The sequence below is a fragment of the Pseudophryne corroboree genome, chromosome 3 (genome assembly GCF_028390025.1).
Source record: "Pseudophryne corroboree isolate aPseCor3 chromosome 3, aPseCor3.hap2, whole genome shotgun sequence".
In the NCBI taxonomy this organism is placed as follows: domain Eukaryota; kingdom Metazoa; phylum Chordata; class Amphibia; order Anura; family Myobatrachidae; genus Pseudophryne; species Pseudophryne corroboree.
This window is the reverse complement of record NC_086446.1, coordinates 186,672,449-186,689,585: the sequence shown is the minus strand read 5'-3', so window position 1 is coordinate 186,689,585 and position 17,137 is coordinate 186,672,449. Positions and strand designations below refer to the sequence as shown.

General features: G+C 46.8%; 1 protein-coding gene across 2 annotated transcripts in view; it reads left to right on the top strand.

The window, feature by feature from the left end:
- The window catches only part of POLR3A (RNA polymerase III subunit A), a 229,662-nt gene that overhangs the window by 84,209 nt on the left and 128,316 nt on the right, over nucleotides 1-17,137 (top strand). For both annotated transcript variants that reach the window (XM_063958705.1, XM_063958706.1), the window contains exons 17-18: nucleotides 12,617-12,728; nucleotides 13,048-13,166. In XM_063958705.1, the coding sequence (XP_063814775.1) occupies nucleotides 12,617-12,728; nucleotides 13,048-13,166 (231 nt within the window). The remainder of the gene's footprint in view (nucleotides 1-12,616; nucleotides 12,729-13,047; nucleotides 13,167-17,137) is intronic.

Below are 17,137 nucleotides of genomic sequence, written 5' to 3'. Positions count from 1 at the left end.
TTCCTCTCTTACCCAAGGTGCTGAGAATCATAAGGAAAAGAGGAGTGAGAACAATACTCATTGTTCCGGATTGGCCAAGAAGGACTTGGTATCCAGAGCTGCAAGAAATGCTCACAGAGGACACATGGCCTCTGCCTCTAGGGCAGGATCTGTTGCAGCAGGGACCTTGTATGTTCCAAGACTTACCGCAGCTGCGTTTGACGGCATGGCGGTTGAACGCCGGATCCTAGTGGAAAAAAAGGGATTCCGGATGAGGTTATTCCTACGCGGATAAAGGCTAGGAAGGACGTGACGGCTAAACATTATCACCGTATACGGCGAAAATATGTTGCTGGGTGTGAGGCCAGGAATGCCTCTACAGAGGAATTCCAGCTGGGCCGTTTCCTTCACTTCCTACAGTCGGGAGTGACTTTGGGCCTACAATTGGGGTCCATTAAGGTCCAGATTTCGGCCCTATCCATTTTCTTTCATAAAAAAAATAGCTTATCTACCTGAAGTTCAGACGTTTGTAAAGGGAGTGCTGCATATTCAGCCCCCTTTTGTGCCACCAGTGGCACCTTGGGATCTTAACGTGGTGTTGAGTTTCCTGAAATCTCACTGGTTTGAGCCGCTTAAGACCGTGCAGTTAAAATATCTCACGTGGAAAGTGGTCATGCTATTGGCCTTAGCTTCGGCTAGGCGTGTGTCAGAATTGGCGGCTTTGTCATGTAAAAGCCCCTATCTGGTTTTCCATATGGACAGGGCAGAATTACGGACTCGTCCGCAATTTCTGCCAAAGGTGGTGTCATCTTTTCATTTGAACCAACCTATTGTGGTGCCTGCGGCTACTCGTGACTTGGAGGATTCCAAGTTACTAGATGTAGTCAGGGCTTTGAAGATTTATGTAGCCAGAACGGCTGGAGTCAGGAAAATTGACTCGCTGTTTATCCTGTATGCATCCAACAAGCTGGGTGCTCCTGCTTCAAAGCAAACTATTGCTCGCTGGATCTGTAACACGATTCAGCAGGCTCATTCTGCGGCTGGCTTGCCGCCTCCAAAATCAGTAAAAGCCCATTCCACAAGGAAGGTGGGCTCTTCTTGGGTGGCTGCCCGAGGGGTCTCGGCATTACAGCTTTGCCGAGCAGCTACTTGGTCGGGTTCAAACACTTTTGCAAAGTTCTACAAGTTTGATACCCTGGCTGAGGAGGACCTTGTGTTTGCTCATTCGGTGCTGCAGAGTCATCCGTACTCTCTCGCCCGTTTGGGAGCTTTGGTATAATCCCCATGGTCTTTACGGAGTCCCCAGCATCCACTAGGACGTTAGAGAAAATAAGATTTTACTCACCGGTAAATCTATTTCTCGTAGTCCGTAGTGGATGCTGGGCGCCCGTCCCAAGTGCGGACTTCTTCTGCAATACTTGTATATAGTTATTGCTTAAATAAGGGTTATGTTATGGTTGCATCAGGTTTGTCTGATGCTCTGTTGTTGTTCATACTGTTGACTGGGTATAGTTATCACAAGTTATACGGTGTGATTGGTGTGGCTGGTATGAGTCTTACCCTGGATTCCAAAATCCTTTCCTTGTAATGTCAGCTCTTCCGGGCACAATTTCCTTAACTGAGGTCTGGAGGAGGGGCATAGAGGGAGGAGCCAGTGCACACCAGATAGTACTAAATCTTTCTTCGAGTGCCCAGTCTCCTGTGGAGCCCGTCTATTCCCCATGGTCCTTACGGAGTCCCCAGCATCCACTACGGACTACGAGAAATAAATTTACCGGTGAGTAAAATCTTATTTTTGCCATACATATTACTGTCCAGTTATTCCCTTTTTCTTTTTTTTTTGTAGTTATTTTTTTGCACTGGGGGGATGATTTAATTGAATCTGATCAATCCATTTATTTGCAGCGGATGTTCTTTTATTTGAGATTATGTATATTTTTAAAGTGCAAAGATCTTATATTTCCTACTATCAACATCCACTGCAGATGGCTTTCTACACTGTTGAATTTTACAGTGAGAATGAATTGATCATTTTGTATGGTGTATGCTGCAAGTGTATGTGTTCAGCAATGCAATTCTTAGTTTCTGGAGTAGTAAAGAGGAGTATTGGGCTCAGTCTTTGTGCTGTATCTTGAACAGCTCCAACTCATGGGTTGTGCAGACAAGATAGTCTCTTCTTTCTCTTGTCTGGGAAAGGAGGTTTGAACAGGACTAAAACTAGACACTGGCAAAAGGTTTGTTTGCTCCTTTGTTTTGCTTGTCAATATTCCATATTGCCACAAGCCCTGTCAAGGGTGGATGCCCTATGTGAGGCGGTGGACCAGTGGCCACTTTTGCCTGCAAGTGAGATGGCAGAGCTAATAAGCACCCTGGCACAGGCTATTGTGGAACTCACAGCTCATGGCTTGCCCTATTGCATTAAGCAGATGTTGTCCCTCCTCTGTTCCCTTCATGCAAACTACTAGGATCACAACTGTTCCCATTGGGTTTCCAACCAGCTCCATTCGGCATCCATGTCTGCATGATCTGGAGGTCTGTCAGGGTTTGTTGCAACCATCCTCCATTTATGACTGCCACCACTACTTCTAGATAAGAGAAGCAGCACCTTCCGAAGGTTCTCTGAACTTAAGAGTGGTTACTGTTTCTTCCTCTCAAGTGGCAGATGTGGTGTACAGGCGCTGACCTTGAGGTTTTCTTCTGTCCTACAAAGGATTGCTCTATGAAGCTAGGAATGACTGACTGAATGTGTGCCCGTAGGTACACACTGGAAATAGGAGACAGTGAGAATTTGTAAATTCTGTATACTGTGTGTTGCTGTCAACAACCTTTGCAGGTCATCATTCCTGCCTGGTGTGTCGCTCTCTGCTCTGGTGCTTCTAGTACATTCTGGTCTGTAGCTCAATGATGAGATACAGAGACAGGCGCAGGGTGCTAGAATGAACACTATTTTTCCCTCCTTTATTCATTTGGAGCCTTGTTTTTGAAACATGGACTAAACATAACTGACAATTTCAGGTATCCCACAGATTGCAGTTTCTCTCCCTAGCATGTAGAGTCTACCACTGTGCAGCTCCTGAACACTGCTGCTAGAAGAGAGAATATGTTTGTGAAGCTGTGGTCAGAACAGTTCGCTGAAGGTCTGGAGTACCCGGAAAGGATGTACAGTACATGAGGCCACTCAGTATCTGGGGGCAGCAGACGTTGATGGACTGAAAGCAGTTCTCCGTATTCCGTGTACTTGGGAGGTGCATGCTGATTTAAAGAGCATTCTGGTGTCCTTTACACCGACTGTGGAGTTCATGTTCGGCCCCCGACATGGATAAGATTATTTCTCCTTCATCCAGGCTGGACGGCACTGAACCATGGGGTTACAGATGGGTCGGCAGGAGCTGGCACTTAAATTACACTGTAGCTTTAAACTTAATCTCCTTTTCTCTTTCATCCACTAGGGGACACTGGAGTCCTATACAGTAGGGGGTGTGAAGCTTGCAACCGGAGGTGTGGCACAATCTAAAATTAGCATTGTGTGCACAGCCAGCTCCTCCCCCTTCACATCCCTCCTCCCTCAGTTTGGAAAATTGTGCCAGGAGGAAGAAGCACAAGATGGGAGCTCCTGCTCCATGAAGACAATTTACTTATTTTATTTATTTCTAATTTTAATTTTTATTGTTTTATACTGGCCCAATCCCTCCTAACTAAAAGGAGGGTGCAGGCTTTTTCCTAAGGAAAGCTGCCCAATCCCACCTAAATGGAAGGAGGGTGCAGGCTTGAGCACAGGAAAAAAGACGTTGCCCAATCCCACCTAAATGGAAGGAGGGTGCAGGCTTAACAAAACGAATAAAGGACTCCGTCCACCTAGTAAAAGGAGGACAAGTGTCTGCAGTGTGGAGAGACAAGGATCCCAGCTAAAGGGATCTAGATCTCTCAACGGGAGGAGGACTCAGAGGTGTCGTGAGTACTGGTAGTAACAGAAGCCCCAGTTTCTTAACCCCACACCACGCTGCTGCCATCTGACTATTTATTACAACACTCCCTCCACAGCTTTATCCAGTACCTCCAGCCAGCTCTCCCTGCGTCCCCTCTTCAGTGAGCGCTGCGTCATTTATTTATTTTTTTACACACTGATCTCCCCTGTTAACAGCGGTGGGGAGATCAATGTAGCCGCAGCAGGGGTAGCAGAAATTAGCGGACGTAAGAACGAGGCACATGCCCCTCCCGCCGCCTCACGGAGACAAGGTCAGTCTTCCAGCCTCCCGGCCAGCTGCAGCCGTCCCTTCCCGCTTCTAAGCTGCACACGCGGCAAGGTAACTCCGCGGTGCAGCATATGGAGGAGATCGGGAGAGACTGTGTTGTGTGAGCGGCGGGTGACTCATGCAGCAGAGGCGTCTCGCTATGGGACGCGCTGCGAGGACGGCAAAGCCAACTAGCACTGAGACATAGGGGCTCCGGGAGCCACAGGGTACCTTTTGTAAATGTAATTGAGGTGTCACAAAATGTTCAAATGCGGCCATTTTTCGGGACTAAGAGGCGCCAAACGTCACTTTTAGCAAGAACACGCCCCTCTTCGTGGGGACATGAGGTCTGGCCAGTCAGAATAGGGGGTGGGGTCTTATATTAAAATATGAGTGCTCCCTCTATTTATGAGAAATCTGGCCTGGTAAAAATACAGAGGATTTGGCTCCCTCTTCTGGTGAATAGTGGTCACTGCTGCAAAGGATCCTCCTGTATATATTAATCATAGATCTTTATGCTTTATATTTTCAAGGACTTCTTCTATTTAAAAGATCCCGTGAAAATAAAGGGATGCAACTGAACATCAACCCCGCTCATAAAAGCTGATTCACAGTTGGAGGTGCAAGGGTTGTAAGACGGCTGTTATATGGAAGATAATAATAATAATTTAATTCTGAAGACACAGCCGGCCAGGTAAAGGCTATTGTTTGCATCATCCCTACGGTCTTTCTCTACCTAATTAAAAGGGTGAAAGTACCGCTGAATATTCTATATGTGTGTGTCTGCTGTTTCAGTCAAAAGCACCAGCCAAGCACGCTAAACCAGATTGCGGTTGCAGAAAGCGTGAAGGAAGGGAACATGCTCAACTTTGCAAATAGAATAAAACTAAGATTGGTGGAGGAATTTCTCATCAGGTTAACGCCACCCACACATACAGAAACGAATGTGCGCAAGGCAGTTAAGAGACCTCTTCCTATTATACCGGAAGGAGGAAGAGGGTATTCTCATTGATACAGAGGAAGGTGAGTTCATTGAATCTAACCTAAGCGCCGATTTTCCAGAAAAGGACACGGCAATCTCAGGTCTTGAGTCTTTGTTGGAAGCGGTAATGGAAGAAAAATTCGAATTGTTCGAATCCCAAAAGCCGCGTTCAGTAGTGTTTGCCATTCCTAAATCCCTCCAATCTCAAATGGAAGAGGCTTGGGAATCCCCTGACAAACATTTTCAATTTCTGGAAAAAAAAAAAAAGGGGTCTCAAGTAACTTATCCCCTGCCTATGGGTGTAATGGTTAAGTGGGAGAACCCACCAGTAGTGGATGCTTCCCTAGGAAAGTTGTCGAAGAAGACAATCTTACCAATACTTAATGTGACGATTTTGCAAGGCAAAGTTTTGGTAGCAGCAGGTGCAACACAGAAACCTGCGATCATCTGAACTTGGGTCTACAGGGCCATGGGAGCATGGTCTGGACGTATTGTACAGGCTATTTAGGAAAAATAGCTTAGGAAAGATTACCCAACAGGCGGAACACAGTCATGAATCTTTTTCATGCTTGTGTCAAGCCTCAAAGGATATTAGAAGGATAGCATCGCGCATCTCCGCATCGGCCATATCGGTTAGACGGATTTTATGGCTCAGAGAATGGCAGGGAGACTGACACCATGAAGGCGGTAGAATACACCCCCTTTGGGGGTGAAATGCCTTTCGGTCTACAATTGGACAAGTGGATTTTGCAGGCTACTGCAGGGAAATCCACCTTTATGCCTACACCTTATACAGGAACCAAGGTTCGGAGAGGTTATTTGGGACCAGTTTTTCATTTCATTCATTTAGATCACGGTCCTTTTTGAGCCCGGGGAAGAGGTTTCGGTACACAAGTACGTGGGGGCAGAGGAGAGGCCGCTCACAGGCAGCAACCAGAAAGCAGGATAAACCTGCTGACAAAACCGTGGCATGACAGCCTAACGGCTCACCTGGGGTCCCCGTTGGTGGGCTCACGTCTGGAAGGTTTTCGGGACATCTGGGCCACAACCTCACCAGACCTTTACATAAACAACATAATCTCCCAACAAACTGGATTTTCGCAAAGACCTCACAGTCAGTTTGTTTACAACGGGATTGCCCCACTGCCCTCAGAAAGCATACAGGATGCATGTCTGCATATCCAAATCTGGGCTCCTCACCAGGCTGAGTAGGGTTCGCACTGGTGATGGATCGCTGCCAATTCTGGGCCTTGCCATTAGGTCTTTCATCACAAATTTTTACGAAGCCCATGGCAATCATGGTTGCAGGATTGAGTTTGTTGAGTGTCACGATTGTACCGTCTCTAGACGATCTCCGGATCAAGGCATGGGAACAGTTGATCAAGGATGTTCAGACATCTCATCTATTTCTCATACAACATGGGTGGATTGTAAATTTCCAGAAACCCATCCTCATGCCAACTCAACAGACTCAATTCCTCAGTCTCCTCTTGGACACGGTACACTTGGGAGTGTTCCTACCAGAGTGCAAGGTCCCGGTCCTGCAGAGCTTAGTGGCTCAGGAACTGCGGACACACACACGGTTTCGCTACACCTCTGTATGCATCTTCTCGGAACAATGGTGGCATCGTTCGAGGCTCTCCAATACAGCAGACTTCATTTTCAACAATTCCAGATAAACGCATTGCTTAGGGAGCAAGTTCGCGCTGGGTTCTATATCGAAGAATCCGGTTTCCACCGCGCATACGAACCTCCTTAATTTGGTGGTTGTTACATAGGAATCTCGCAGCTGGCAAGAGTTTCGGCATTTGGGATTAGAGGATCCTGACAACAGACAGTTTCAGAAGTTTGGGTGTCGTCTTAGAGGAACATCAGTTTCAGGGCAGATGGACGTTACTGGAGAGCAGCCTGCCCATGTACATTCTCGAACTGAGAGCGGTGTACTCAGCCGAAGACCTAGTCATGGGTCAACACGTCAGGATACGGTCGGACAATGGCATGACGACGGCTTGCTTAAACCGTTAAGGAGGAACAATGAGCAGGAAGGCGCCAAGGGCTGACACAAGGTTCTTGTTGTTGGCAGAAAGGCGACGCATCATCCTCTTGGCAGTGTTCATTCCAGGTGATGAATACTGGGAAAGCAGATTCTCTCATGTCGCCAGGACATACATCCGGGAGAGTGGTGCCTACACGTATGTTCGACATTGTGGTATGGAGATGGGGTCTACGTCAAGTGGACCTAATGACGTCTTGACAACACCATCAGCTACCCAGATATGTGTCCAGGACAAGGGATCCAGCAGCAGACGGAGTGGACGCATTAACGTTTCCTTGGTGTTGCAGGAGGGTTTACATTTTTCCTCCTTTCCCACTCATACCCAGGTTTCCGAAAGGGTTGAAAAGAGAACGAATGTGGGCGATCCTGATCGCACCAGACTGGTCCCGCAGTTGTACTCAGAACTGCAAGGATTACTAGGGGAAGATTCTTGGCGGTGGCCTCGGAGGGAGGACCTGTTATATCAGGGACCGTTTCAACACCCAGTCCTGCACAGGTCGAGTTTAACGACGTGGCTCTTGAAACCCGGATCTTAAGAGACAGAGAGATACCAAGAACGGCCATTTCTACGATGTTTATCGCTAGGTAGCTGGTCACAATCATGTACTACTACATAGATTGGAAGAGATATATGGCTTGGTGTCAAGTACGTGGGTGGAATTCGACGAACTTCCACTTATCCAGACTTCTATTTTCCTTCAGGCCGGTCTAGAGGTAGAACTGATACTGGGCGTTCTGAAGGTTCAACTTTCAGCTCTCTCCATCCTATTTCTACGGCGGTTGGCATCCTTGCCAGAGGTCAAACCTTTTTACTGGGGGTTCTGAGCATACGTTCCCCATTTCGTCCTCCCACTGAGCCGTGGGACTTCATTTTGGAGTTGGAGTTTCGGAGAACTCCAACTTTTGAGCCGTTTGCAAGAAAGACCTGAAATATCTCTCTTGGGAGATCACATTATTGCTTGCCTTGGTTTCGCCCAGGCGGGTTTATGAGTTGGGAGCCTTATAGGGTAGACGTCCCTTTTTCATCTTTCATGCGGATAGGACGGAATTCCGTACAGGAACAGATTTCCTTCCTAAGTTTGTTTCGGGGGTTCACGTAAACCAGCCATGCATGGTCCCGTCTTCCTAGGGTCTTGCAGATGGGTCTTGCAGATGGGGACGTGTCTTTGCATGTTGTCCGCGTTTTTAGTGGTATACGTGTAGGTTACATCGACTTTTCCGAAGGTCGGACCATTTGTTTTGTTTTTAGATGGGCCACGGAAGTTTTGGCCTGCACCTATGCAGTCTTTGTCTAGACGGATTTGACTTGCCATTCGGCAAGCTTATATTTCCTGTAACACCGTTTTCGGTTCAGGCGGGTGCTCTTACCACCCGATCAGTGGGGGCCTCATGGGCGGATGCCAGAGGTGCTTCCACTACTCAACTTTGCAGAGTGGCAACGTGGTCTTTAGCCCACACGTTCACAAATTATTACAGGTTTGATAACTTTGCGTCCGGAGAAGTTCGGACGTTTAGTTTTGCAGGCCACCGACAGCACTCCCTCCCTTGGGGATAACTTTGGGACGTCCCCTACTGTATAGGACTCCAGTGTCCCCTAGTGGATGAAAGAGAAAAGAGGATTTTGGTACTTACCGATAAATCCATTTCTCTGAATCCTCTAGGGGACACTGGACGCCCGCCTCGGTGCTGTCAGCCTGCTGTGTTCGAAGTTCTTGTTTAAACAGTTCGTAAAACAGCGTTCGTTTTTCGGTTAACCGTTTCTTGGATACTGTTTGACAGGTTGTACGGTTCGGTTCCTCGCCAGGTGCTATAGAATCATGTCCTATTCTCTCAGTCAAATTTTCCAAACTGAGGAAGGAGGGATGTGAAGGGGGAGGAGCCGGCTGTGCACACAATGCTAATTTTAGATTGTGCCACACCTCCGGTTGCAAGCTTCACACCCCCTACTGTATAGGACTCCAGTGTCCCCTAGAGGATTCAGAGAAATGGATTTATCGGTAAGTACCAAAATCCTCTTTTCTCTGCAACTCCCAGCACGACGCTGCATTTTAAGTGCCCGTCAGATTTGGGCATGTTTTCGGGGGCTGCCGCACACTCCCCCATCCCCTTGTTGCAAACTCCTCTGCCTGATTGACAGTCAGAGGCGTTCGCAGGGCAGACGGGGCTGCGACGACGTGGGGACGCAAACGGGGGCGGGTCTGGCCTGATTTCAGCTAGGACGCGCAGGCAGGGGTCTCCCCTTGTTTTGCGAGGTCTGTGCTGTGATCACATTTGAATTACGATTGCATCCCTGGCGACCATTAGCAAAACTGCAACTGAAGCTGAATAAGGTCGTAAGTACCTAGAGTTTTCTATTTTCAGTATATTTCGGTATTGTTTTGGTCTTTCTCTTTATGTCTCATAAGAGATTGATTCCACTTATTTTCTAAAACAGGATTTGGTGGGTTACTGGTGCAAAAGCCGCTGTTACTAGGGCCAGCTCGGTTGCACCCACCCTCAGTCACTGTCTGAGTCACTGCATTCATGGGTACGGAACGCAGGCTGTTCCTGTACACCAGTTCAGGCTAGGGCTGTGGAGGTGGTCACTCCCTCAGTGCACTGACAGGATTCCTTTCCTACTAGGAGAGTGGGTACTCAGCTGGTGTCTGATACACACTGGCTTCTGAAGCATACGTCTTCAGATTTTGAGACTGTGTCCTCTTTCATAAAAAAATCTTTACTTTATCTCCTTCAGGTGGCCTGGGTCCCCACGTGAGACCAGTCTCCCACGGTGGAGAGGTTTATAAAATAAAAAACAACATTAAAAAATTATATTTCAGAAACCTGTTGATTCCTTCCCATTTATACTGAATCTGAAATCACTAACCCTTCTTTTGGGGATGATCGGGTTCAAAATTCTTGATGGAGCAATGGAACATGCCAAGTTCATGATATCTATGAACATAAGGACATGTATTTGCATGTTCCAATCCGGGAGGGATACCAGTGCTTTTTCAGATTTTCCTTTCAGTCCCGTCATTTCCATATTCGGTCTTGCCACAGCTGTGAGTGTATTAACAGAGATCATGACAGATCTCAGAACTAGGCATATGACGGCCCTACTTTACCAGGATGATCATTTCACCAAGGAGAGTTCTCAGTCATTGCTGCAGACTTATTTTCTTGGAGCTTCACGGTTGAATTTTCAATCATTTTGTTTTTCAAAATTATAGTGCACTGCAACATCACATGAAAGACACAAGATAACAGTATTGGTATAATTACAGAAATCGAGAATGGTCTGAAGACCAATGAGTAAATAACATTGCTACTGTTTATCACACATGGAGAAAATGTCAGTGTTACATCAAAACGGTATTAGATATACAATCAATTCAAGAAGCTGCCGCCAACTTACAGTACTCTATGAACCATAATACAAAAGCCTTAAGATGTACAGATAGTCTACAGGCTCCCATACACAGGTGCGATTTGGCCTGTTTTTATCCGATTCTGAAAGGTCGTTCTAATAAATCTAATGAAAGCTAGCCAAATTGTCTGTCTGACATCAGGTCGGAACCGATACGCATTCCCGTTCGCATCGGATCAGACCTTACAGATCCTAGGATAAATCGAATTTAGGCCCATCAGCCGTACATCGCGGGTGCTTATTAAGCACCTGCGATATATCGCATGCATACTTGACTGGCATCCTGTGTGCGCCCACCCACACAGGATCAAGAAGTGACGCAGCATGGGCTGCTGCTTTTTATTTCACGGTTTAGCTCCCCCCCGCCTCCAGCAATGAGGGCCACCCTATAAGGTAAATCTGATGTGATTTATCTGATGCAAATTGCATGTAAAAACTGGCTCATCAAGTGGCAAATCTGATGTAGCCATCCTGTCCTGCTGCCGGAGAAATCAGGTCAGACTTGTTGCTCAGACAAGTCTGAGGCAAGTCTGACCTGTGTGTGGGGGCCTTAGGTGTGCTCAGGTGGATCATACGGTAGCAGTGGGAGGAGAGGAACACCACTAAGTACTTAGACCACAATGACAACTGAGGGAGATCGGAGGATCGTTATCGATCATTAGGAGCTCATACCATGTTGTATGTTGTAAATTCTTTGATGTGACTTTTCCAGACCACCAAGACTAAGCTTGTTCATTGGTCTTTTCCCCATAGTGTCTCAATCCACTCCATCTGAAACACGTGCCTCAACTTTTCCTTGAAAAGAAGAAAGGAAGGGGGTCCACTTTGAATCTAATTCTGGGGGATAGTTTTTCTACCTTTACTAATGGCCAATAGTAAGGTCTTACAGCCCAAAGTAATCTTCTGATTTTCAGGGAAAGAGCCCCAATACAGCACATTCAGGGTTGAAAGGAACATGGGGTGATTCAGACCTGATCGCTGTGCTGCAAACTTTGTAAATTCGCTCATGCAAGTGTGAGATCCTGTGTGTACGCCGAGCTGCAACAATCCACTGTGTGCAGTCTGTGCGCAGCACAGGACTTACTCCTACAGTGCGGTAAGAGGCTGATCGGGTCTGGAGCTGACGTCAGACATCCTCCCTGAAAACGCTTGGGCACGCCTGCGGTTTTCCGGACACTCCCAATAAACTGTCAGTTACCACCCACAAACGGCCTCTTTCTGTCAATCGCCTTGCGAACGCCCATGCGATCGGAATTTTCGCTTCATCCCATCACTGACCAGCGATGCCCTTTATTGTTGTTCGACGCACATGTGCGTTGCGGTGAATGTGCACTTAATACCTGATCGCCCGCTGTGCGAAAACGCACAGCAGTGATCAGGTCTGAATCACCCCCATAGTTTACCAACTGGTTCTCATAATTACGAACCCTTAACCAAAAATGTCTGACATGGGGACATTCCCACAAACATTGGAAGAGATCAACCTCATTTTTGCGTCATGTTTCATCCTCATAGGGCGGTTCTACATGAGGTTCCTTCATTCCAACTGAAGGTTGTTTCAGCATTTTCTGCGTCCCAAGTCCCCATCTCCCCCACTAACACTACAAATAGATATTTGAGGTCTTAACCTGGTGCTCGCAGTTTTGCAGCACCTTTCTTTTGTGTTAAATTTGGTGGTTAAAATTCCTTACTTAAAACTCTGCCTTCCTGTTGTCTATCTTCTCAGATAGTAGAGCTTCAGAGCTGGGAGTTCCGTCTTGAAGTAGGTCTGTCTTCAACTTCTGTGAAGACAGGTCAATTCTTAGAACTACAACTTCCTTTCAGACAAAAGTTCCCAAGCCTTCCTTTCATTGTACAATGGATTTAGAGAAAAGCTAAATGTAATTACAAAATTCCATTTTAATTTCTGTAGTTCTTTAATTTATGAATACTTTTTGCATATCCCATCTTTACTTTAGGCATTGATTTTGCGTGAGTTGTCTGTGATCAGAGACCATGCCGGTAGTGCCTGTCTGAGAGAGCTGGACAAGAGCAACAGCCCCCTCATTATGGCTCTCTGTGGCTCCAAAGGTATGTTCCATTCTTCAGATTAAGTATGTGAATGATTGGAATCCTCAACAGCTTGGCTATCGTAATGCAATTCAGTCAAATATAATGTAATAATGCTGAGGAACACTACTTTTGTTTTTATTAGATTATCACTAATGACATACTTTATAAATACCATAATGTACCCCATTCTCTGCAAATGGGTACACCTATATACCACTGAGTGAAACCAAAGAGAAGTTTTGTTGTTTGTGGACAGTTAAGGGTTTTTTTGGTTTGTGTTTTTTTGCTTTGTTCTTCTTTGTGCCTTGAATAATTACTGTAAAAATATGCTTTGCAGGTTCATTTATTAATATCTCCCAGATGATTGCTTGTGTGGGCCAGCAGGCTATCAGTGGTTTCCGAGTCCCTGATGGATTTGAGAACCGATCTCTCCCACATTTTGAGAAGCATTCAAAGGTAGTCACTTTTGTTTCTGCTATTTCATTGTTTCAGTTGGGTTGTGTTTTGTACATTGAATGAAATAGACTAAAAACGTATGGGTTAAGTTCCTGGAAGTGCTTTCTAAGAAAATGATGCAAATGATTGCTTTCTATCATTTTAATAATGCATTAAACGTTAGACATTTTGCTAATCTACTAATTGTTTATTTAGTGCTACAAAATTTCCCAATATCTATACAGTGGGGAAATAGGGCACAATACTTAAAATGTAGAGGTGCAACTGTGAGAGAACCTATATGCAGTAACATCTACATATTTTAATGCATATGACATGATGACTCAACGTGTGAGAGACTTGTTGCAAGGACACGTACGACGAGAAGGTATGAGCAGACGTCTAAAACCATTATCCTGTCTGCATGGCCAACTCACAGAACAAGGGGTACATGTCACATTTCTTAGGTGAGGGGGTTCTGTGTGTACTTACTCACTTATAGAGGACATGAGCTCTGGGTACTACCCATTCAGAGCTTGCAAGCAACTAGATGCTGTCCAGTGGTAGCCTACTATGGATGCTGGGATGTGATTATGTTTGCATACAGTCATAGAGGTCAGGAAAATCTGCCCTCCATTGATGGGTAATTAAGGGTTTTTGGCTTTTTTGTAACATTAAAGGTATTTCACCCTTTTTTCTCTGACGTCCTAAGTGGATGCTGGGGACTCCGTCAGGACCATGGGGATCAGCGGCTCCGCAGGAGACAGGGCACAAAAGTAAAAGCTTTAGGATCAGGTGGTGTGCACTGGCTCCTCCCCCCATGACCCTCCTCCAAGCCTCAGTTAGATTTTTGTGCCCGGCCGAGAAGGGTGCAATCTAGGTGGCTCTCCTAAAGAGCTGCTTAGAGTAAAAGTTTTGTTAGGTTTTTTATTTTCAGTGAGTCCTGCTGGCAACAGGCTCACTGCATCGAGGGACTTAGGGGAGAGAAGTGAACTCACCTGCGTGCAGGATGGATTGGCTTCTTAGGCTACTGGACACCATTAGCTCCAGAGGGAGTCGGAACACAGGTCTCACCCTGGGGTTCGTCCCGGAGCCGCGCCGCCGACCCCCTTGCAGATGCCGAAAAAGTGAAGAGGTCCAGAAACAGGCGGCAGAAGACTTTTCAGTCTTCATAAGGTAGCGCACAGCACTGCAGCTGTGCGCCATTGTTGTCAGCACACTTCATAGCAGCGGTCACTGAGGGTGCAGGGCGCTGGGGGGGGCGCCCTGGGCAGCAATGATAGTACCTTATTCTGGCTAAAAATACATCACATATAGCCCCTGGGGGCTATATGGATGTATTTAACCCCTGCCAGGTCTCAGAAAAACGGGAGAAGAAGCCCGCCGAAAAGGGGGCGGGGCCTATTCTCCTCAGCACACAGCGCCATTTTCCCTCACAGAAATGCTGGTGGGAAGGCTCCCAGGCTCTCCCCTGCACTGCACTACAGAAACAGGGTTAAAACAGAGAGGGGGGGCACTTATTTGGCGATATGACTATATATATTAAAATGCTATAAGGGAAAAACACTTATATAAAGGTTGTCCCTGTATAATTATAGCGTTTTTGGTGTGTGCTGGCAAACTCTCCCTCTGTCTCCCCAAAGGGCTAGTGGGGTCCTGTCCTCTATCAGAGCATTCCCTGTGTGTGTGCTGTGTGTCGGTACGTGTGTGTCGACATGTATGAGGACGATGTTGGTGAGGAGGCGGAGCAATTGCCTGTAATGGTGATGTCACTCTCTAGGGAGTCGACACCGGAATGGATGGCTTATTCAAGGAATTACGTGATAATGTCAACAGAGACGGCCGGCAAACAAAATAGTACCTGTCCAGGCGTCTCAAACACCGTCAGGGGCTTTAAAACGCCCATTTACCTCAGTCGGTCGACACAGACACGGACACTGATTTCAGTGTCGACGGTGAAGAAACAAACGTATTTTCCTTTAGGGCCACACGTTACTTGTTAAGGGCAATGAAGGAGGTGTTACATATTTCTGATACTACAAGTACCACAAAAAAGGGTATTATGTGGGGTGTGAAAAAACTACCTGTAGTTTTTCCTGAATCAGATAAATTAAATGAAGTGTGTGATGATGCGTGGGTTTCCCCCGATAGAAAATTATTGGCGGTATACCCTTTCCCGCCAGAAGTTAGGGCGCGTTGGGAAACACCCCTTAGGGTGGATAAGGCGCTCACACGCTTATCAAAACAAGTGGCGGTACCGTCTCCAGATAGGGCCGTCCTCAAGGAGCCAACTGATAGGAGGCTGGAAAATATCCTAAGAAGTATATACACACATACTGGTGTTATACTGCGACCAGCGATCGCCTCAGCCTGGATGTGCAGAGCTGGGGTGGCTTGGTCGGATTCCCTGACTAAAAATATTGATACCCTTGACAGGGACAGTATTTTATTGACTATAGAGCATTTAAAGGATGCATTTCTATATATACGAGATGCACAGAGGGATATTTGCACTCTGGCATCAAGAGTAAGTGCGATGTCCATATCTGCCAGAAGATGTTTATGGACACGACAGTGGTCAGGTGATGCAGATTCCAAACGGCACAAAGAAGTATTGCCGTATAAAGGGGAGGAGTTATTTGGGGTCGGTCCATCGGACCTGGTGGAAAAACTGCTGGAAAATCCACCGTTTTTACCCTAAGTCACATCTCTGCAGAAAAAGACACCGTCTTTTCAGCCTCAGTCCTTTCGTCCCCATAAGAGTCATATCTGCCCAGGGATAGAGGAAAGGGAAGAAGACTGCAGCAGGCAGCCCATTCCCAGGAACAGAAGCCTCCACCGCTTCTGCCAAGTTTCTCAGCATGACGCTGGGGCCGTACAGGACCCCTGGATCCTACAAGTAGGATCCCAGGGGTACAGATTGGAAAGTCGAGACGTTTCCCCCTCGCAGGTTCCTGAAGTCTGCTTTACCAACGTCTCCCTCCGACAGGGAGGCAGTATTGGAAACAATTCACAAGCTGTATTCCCAGCAGGTGATAATCAAAGTACCCCTCCTACAACAAGGAAAGGGGTATTATTCCACACTATGTTGTGGTACTGAAGCCAGAAGGCTCGGTGAGACCTATTCTAAATCTGAAATATTTGAACACTTACAAAGGTTCAAATCAAGATGGAGTCACTCAGAGCAGTGATAGCGAACCAGGAAGAAGGGGACTATAGGGTGTCCCGGGACATCAGGGATACTTACCTCCATGTCCCAATTTGCCCTTCTCACCAAGGGTACCTCAGGTTCGTGGTACAGAACTGTCACTATCAGTTTCAGACGCTGCCGTTTGGATTGTCCACGGCACCCCGGGTCTTTACCAAGGTAATGGCCGAAATGATGATTCTTCTTCAAAGAAAATGGACGACCTCCTGATAAGAGCAAGGTCCAGAGAACAGTTGGAGGTCGGAGTAGCACTATCTCAAGTAGTTCTACGACAGCACGGGTGGATTCTAAATATTCCAAAACCGCAGTTGTTTCCGACGACACATTGGCTGTTCCTAGGGATGATTCTGGACATCTGGACAGAAAAGGGTGTTTCTCCCGGAGAAGAAAGCCAGGGAGTTATCCGAGCTAGTCAGGAACCTCCTAAAACCAGGAAAAGTGTCAGTGCATCATTGCACAAGGGTCCTGGGAAAAATGGTGGCTTCTTACGAAGCGATTCCATTCGGCAGTTTTCACGCAAGAACTTTTCAGTGGGATCTGCTGGAAAAATGGTCCGGATCGCATCTTCAGATGCATCAGCGGATAACCCTGTCTCCAAGGACAAGGGTGTTTCTTCTGCGGTGGCTGCAAAGTACTCATCTACTAATGGGCCGCAGATTCGGCATTCAGGAAGGGTCCTGGTGACCAGGGATGCCAGCCTGAGAGGCTGGGGAGCAGTCACACAGGGAAAAAATTTCCAGGGAGTGTGATCAAGTCTGGAGAATTCTCTCCACATAAATATACT